The sequence below is a fragment of the Colias eurytheme genome, chromosome 22 (genome assembly GCF_061535395.1).
Source record: "Colias eurytheme isolate Ceu_HAF_F1 chromosome 22, ilColEury1 Martin Lab GWU primary, whole genome shotgun sequence".
NCBI lineage: Eukaryota > Metazoa > Arthropoda > Insecta > Lepidoptera > Pieridae > Colias > Colias eurytheme.
The window spans coordinates 15,036-21,537 of NC_143001.1; the positions used below are offsets into that span (position 1 = coordinate 15,036).

At 31.9% G+C, this 6,502-nt stretch overlaps 1 protein-coding gene across 1 annotated transcript; it reads left to right on the plus strand.

The window, feature by feature from the left end:
* Nucleotides 1-3,020: 3,020 nt before the first annotated feature.
* On the plus strand, nt 3,021-5,992 carry LOC149898442 (uncharacterized). The gene has a single exon (XM_090115067.1). It carries the CDS (start codon nt 4,247-4,249, stop codon nt 5,711-5,713), a length of 1,467 nt encoding a protein of 488 aa, XP_089971193.1. The 5' UTR covers nt 3,021-4,246; the 3' UTR covers nt 5,714-5,992.
* Nucleotides 5,993-6,502: the final 510 nt, after the last annotated feature.

Below are 6,502 nucleotides of genomic sequence, written 5' to 3' on the forward strand. Positions count from 1 at the left end.
ATACGGTATTCCTAATACAGGAAACTTTAAATTTGGTATACCTAATCAATTCAAACAGAATCCATTACAAGATTCTGATGTCTCTATGCGCACCGCGCCCATAAGACAAAATATGTTAGAAAACGTAAAATATGAAAATGAAGCAAATTTCTATGAAAATCCGTCACTTGAAAGGTGCATGGAAAATGAAAATGAATATTATTATGACAAACAATTAGATCCTAATGAAGGAAATTTTCAAGAAAATGCCTCAATAGAAAACCCGAGGTAATAAATTTAAACTATTGTGATAGTATATTTAGATTACCACATATTGTAATACCGGAATTGAACTCACGATTTTTAATTGATACTGGTAGTAGCAGGTCGTTTATTAGCCCCGAAAAGGCAAATGAATTTTACTCTAAACATAAGTTTTATGAACCATTTACGGTAATAAGCACGCATGCACAAAGTATGCATAACGAGGTTATAAAAATAAATTTACCTGAATCATTTAAAAGTGCATATTCACATAAATTTTATATCTTTAATGTAGACAAGAGATACGATGGTCTCGTAGGCTCAGACTTATTGAAAAAATTAGAAGCAAAAATTGATATGCAAAATCAAGTTTTAATTACTAAAACAGCTCAAATTCCAATAATGTATAGTCCACCGTATGAGGTACATTTACAACCCAGATCGGAAAATAAAGTAAAAATCCCCACTAACTTGCAAACGGGTGATGCGATTATTGAATTTGAAGATTTTTACGAAGGCGTGCGAATGCCCGCAGCAATCGTTACGTGCGAAAATTTCTTTGCTACCACTATTATACAAAATCTAACTGAACAGCCTTCAAAAATAACGTTTACAAAACCGTTACAAGCAATTCCGTTTAACGATGAAAATTGTAATATTAATTTTACTTCAGATAATTACGAAAGAAATTCAATTGATTCTATGTTAAGACAGAATCTCTCTAAGCTTCGTTTAGATCATGTTAATTACGAGGAAAGGAAACAAATAGAAAAATTGTGTTTCGAGTATCGTGATATATTTTATTGTGAGAACATACCGTTAACATTCACAAACCAAGTTAAACATAAAATAAGGACAACCAATGAGGATCCGATTTATATTAGGCCTTATAGGCATCCGCCCTCTCAAAACGCGGAAATACAAAAACAAATTGAAAAATTATTAGCAGATAACGTAATTCAAAATTCTCATTCTCCTTATAGTGCCCCAGTGCATTTAGTTCCAAAGAAAATGGACGCCTCTGGCGAACAAAAATTTCGCATGGTTATTGACTATAGGCGTTTAAATGATGTAACTATTGATGATAAATATCCTTTACCGAATATTTCCGAACTATTTGATAAGCTTGGAAAATCGCAATATTTTAGTACCATCGATTTAGCGAGTGGGTACCACCAAATTGAAGTAAATAATGAGGACCAACATAAAACAGCGTTCACAACGCAAACGGGTCATTACGAATTTAAAAGAATGCCGTTTGGTTTGAAAACAGCCCCCGCAACATTCCAACGTGCTATGGATAATGTCTTGCGTGGATTACAAGGGATACATTGCATGGTTTATTTAGATGATATTATAGTTTATTCTAGTAGCTTACAGGAACATATGGAAAAATTAAGGAAAATTTTTGAAAGACTTAGGGAAACAAATCTCAAAGTTACGCTAGATAAGTGTGAATTTTTAAGAAAGGAAGTCCTTTATCTAGGTCACACAATTACAAAAAATGGCCTTATGCCAAATAATGATAAAATCAATGCAGTATTAAAATTTCCTTTGCCTAAAACAGCAACTGAAATTAAGAGCTTTTTAGGTTTAGTCGGTTATTATCGTAAATTTATTAAAGATTTCTCAAAGGTAACACAACCTTTAACTTTTTGTTTAAAGAAAAAGAATAAAATAGATTATACAAAAAAAGAATACGTAGAAGCTTTTGAAAAATGTAAACAATTATTAGTTAATGCACCAATTTTACAATTTCCCGATTTTTCAAAGCCATTTGTATTAACTACCGACGCCTCTAACTTTGCATTAGGCGCCGTACTTTCGCAAGGACCTATTGGTAGCGATAAACCGATAGCTTTCGCAAGTAGAACTTTAAATGATGCCGAAACAAGATATAGTACAATAGAAAAAGAATTATTAGCTATTGTATGGGCTACGAAACATTTTCGTCCATACTTATATGGTAATAAATTTACAATTTACACAGACCATAGACCATTAGCGTGGTTAAATTCAATTAAAGAACCGAATAGCAAGCTTACAAGATGGAAATTACGCTTATCAGAATTTGATTATAATATTGTGTACAAAAATGGAAAACAAAATTTAAACGCTGATGCATTATCAAGAATTAGGATTAACGCATTAGGCGAACAGGATAATATATCAATGATGGTAAACGTCGATAAAAGTAATCATAGTCCTCGACGTAATTTAAATACACCATTAGATTCAAATAGGAATTTAGAAAATATAAATCAAACTCCAATGGAAATTCCTCCAAATTCAGAAAAAACCGATAGTATTTTATCTATAGGAAGTAGCACCATAACTGCATCTGAAAAATCAAAAAATGATATTAGTAGCACTATACATTCTGCTGAAGATATAGACACAGAAGGTATACTTATTTTACAAGAAGCCGTGGACACGAAGCCCAATCAGGTTCTCGTATTTCCCTGGAATAGAAATGAATTATCAGTTAAAATCACAAATAGAATTAGACAAAAAATAATGCAAGTACACTTACCTTTAGATAATGTAAATCTTGTTAAACAATTTCTTAAAGAGTATACTAAACCAAAAATAAAATACTTTTTCTTTTTCGAAAACGAAACGCATAGGAAACAATTTACCACAGCTACAATTAACCTCTTTAAAAAGGGAACAGTTAAATTTTATGAATGTACAAAACGCGTTATCTATGTTAGTAACGAACAGGAACAACGCGAAATAGTTTTAAAATATCATGAAGGTAAAAATAGTCATAGAGGTATTAAAGAAACATTAACTCATTTAAAACGAACGTATTATTGGAATAACATGGATCAAACAGTAGCGAGTGTGATAAATTCGTGTGAAATTTGTAAAAGAATGAAATACGACAGAAATCCATTAAAACCGGAATTACAGTTATCACAGACTCAAGAATACCCTTTTCAGGAATTATTCATCGACACATTTACTATAGAAGGAAAATATTACCTCACTATAGTAGACGCTTTTAGTAAATTAGGTCAAGCATTCGAAATTGATACTAGATCAACCCCCGAAGTGGTAAGAGCACTGATAAAATACTTTTCATTATACGGTGTACCACTAAAAATAAGCGCAGACCCAGGCGCCGAATTTAACAACACGTTATTAAAAGAATTATTAGCATTTTACAAAATTAAAATACATATAGGGACACCGCATAACCCAAATTCGATGGGAATAGTAGAACGTTTTCATTCTACTATCATAGAAATATATAGAATCGCGAAATATGAGCGGAAGATTACCGACGCCGCATCAGTAATGACATATGCAATAATGTCATATAATCATACCATACATAGTACAACGGGATTAACGCCATTCGAGGTAGTTTTCGGTCATACAGAGTCAAATGACGCATTTCACGTAGATTTTAATAAACAATATACTCAACAGTTAGTTAAAGATCATGTTAGAAAAACTAGATATCTTTATAAATATTTAACTAATAAAATAATTGACCAAAAACAACAAACCATCGATAAACGAGGTGGTGAAAAAGAAATAGACATTGATTTAGGCGATACGGTATTTATAAAAGGCGTAAATACACGTCGTAGTAAGGATAAACCCCGCTATCAAAAAGCTCAGGTAGCAGGACCAGTTCATAGGAACGTGGTACCTATCGTTACTCAAAAACGAAAGACTACAGTTCCAATTAAAGACATAAAACGCCCTTCGCAGGTGTGTACTGCTGGTAGCTCAGGCGATCCTCAGCCAGGCCCTTCACGTGCAGCAGATTAGGGACAATCCAGGCCTTCTACCCTTAAAAGAAGGAAATGCCGTAATTACGTACGACACATGGATAGTTATTAAGATATTAGATTTAGAACCTATATACGAGGATTTAGAATTAAATTTAAATAATTATATAGAATTAAAGAAATACATAAATAGTTGTTTTAATATTAAGAATTTTGATTTAGATTTTAAAGAGGCACAAATTCAAACAGATTTTATAATGAATATTACTATTAATAAATATAAGCAATTAGTGCCATCAGTTAGGATAAAACGTGGTTTACTTAATCCAATTGGTTCTTTTATTAAAGCAATTACTGGTAATATGGATAATGACGATGCCATAAAATATGAACAGTTAATTAGTAAATTAAATAACAAGCAAAACGCTATGGATTACAAGGTGACTGTCATTACAGAAATGATGGGAAAATTTAGCAATATTATAAATGTTACAGGAAGCAATTTCATTCAAATTAAAGAAAAACTTAATGAAATTAATATAAATTTAAATAAAACGGAAACATTATTATTAAGTCATAAGTTAATTCATTTTTATAATATTTTTACACATAATTTTCAAATAATTTATACTAAATTGAATGAGATTGAAACCGCATTATCTTTTGCAAAAATTAAACTTTTGCATCAATCAATTATTGATACCGATGAACTTGTGTATATCCTTAAAGAAATAGAAATTACGAATAAATTAGTGTATCCTGTAAACTTAGAGAATATTGTTAAAATAGAGCAAAGTATCGAGCTTAAAGCTTATGTAAAGCAAAACCAGGTTAAATTCATAATGCATATACCTTTAATTAATAATGAAACTTATAATTACTATAAATTGATACCGTTACCTGTTCATAATGATTTTGATAACATTACTTCCATCATCCTTCCTAAGTATCCCTATACCTTAGTGAAAGGATTGAAAATAAGCATGCTCGCGCAGCCCTGTGCAGAACTAGATGAGGCACGATTCCTTTGTCCTGAAACGGAAAGCACATCCCTACTGCAGGACAAATGCATTATAGATCTTATTAATTTCTCAACAAATATAAGTACATGCCTTTTATTACCAGTTAGCATTGGAGATCTAAAGATTGAATTTTTACAACTTGATCGATGGCTCGTCTACACCAGAAATGAAATAATTATATCAAAGTTTTGTAATAATGAGGTAAGCCATGAAAAACTCCGTGGTACTTACCTGATCACTATAGATGATTACTGCTATGTCAAAATACAAGACCGCACTTTGAGAAAGAAACAATCTCAAGGGAAGGACATTGTTTCCACCAATATACCGATTATTAATTTACCACATATAAGGAAAGCAGCATCAACCGGTGAAAGAAAACCGTTAAACTTAAAGGAAATCGACATCACTGATATCCAACTTTTAAATTTACTGTTGAAGAAAAGTGAAGTTATGAGTGAAAGGACAATCAGTGAAAATAGTGAAAATAGTGCTATAGATTTTAAGGGTATAAGTATAGGAAACATAGTTCTAACAATTTTAATTATAATTTTATGTCTTGTATTCATAGTTTATAGGAAATCATTTAAGAAGGTTACGCGAAACAGTAATGTTCGAAATCATCCCCATCCCCTTGAGGATAATCTCGAACTTACGGAGGGAGGAGTTATGCAGCCAAAACCCGCTGACTCTATATTTTAATAGTTTACATAAATAGTAATACGTGCAGGAATGTGTTTTCTTTGTTGCAGTGTTATGATTTGTAAGGGAATGATTATGGAGAATCGCCCACTCGAACGTCGCGACGACATCCTTAATCGTTTCCAAGAAGACGAGATCTTCATACCATGATATTGTTTTAGTCTAAGTTTAGTCAGTTATACTTTAAGCTTCTCACTGTAAAGACGCTAATTAAAGTCTTATTTAAATTAAATAAATCTTTTTTTAAAAAGACATCACGCGGTCGCTCGAACTTGACTAGGTACCTAGTGTAGTGTAGTGCCGAGTCATCAAATTTGTTTATTTATTAGACTTATCATGTATCATTTGACATTATTTCAAAGGACGTATAGTCTAGTTTCAAAATAAGTTACTAAAAGTGGACTCGAGGGCATAAATTTGTCGTAATAGAATTAAATTTCCAGTAAATCAGTCAAAAAAGTACAATTAGGTATGTATTTTTTTATTATATCAAATTGTAAGTTCAAAGTAGGTAAGTATATATTTTTTCATACATGATGACTTACTTGATTACCTATCTATTAATATATTTTCTAAATCTGAGCTACATATACTTTTCTTATAACAAACGTTTTTATCGGGACAGGTCACGCGTATTTTTTTGCACACCTAGGTATTCCCTGCGATCCCGACTCCCGGACGTATATAATCGCAAAAAAACAGTGGCACTGTACCACAGAATGTCAGAATAATAACAGCTAGTAGCTAGCTAACTGTACTGCCCATGCACGTTCAACTGGCGAGTGGCAG

What these genes read in the sequence shown, in the direction of transcription:
- LOC149898442 (XM_090115067.1), top strand. Translation starts at nt 4,247, where the DNA reads ATGAATATTACTATTAATAAATATAAGCAATTAGTGCCATCAGTTAGG.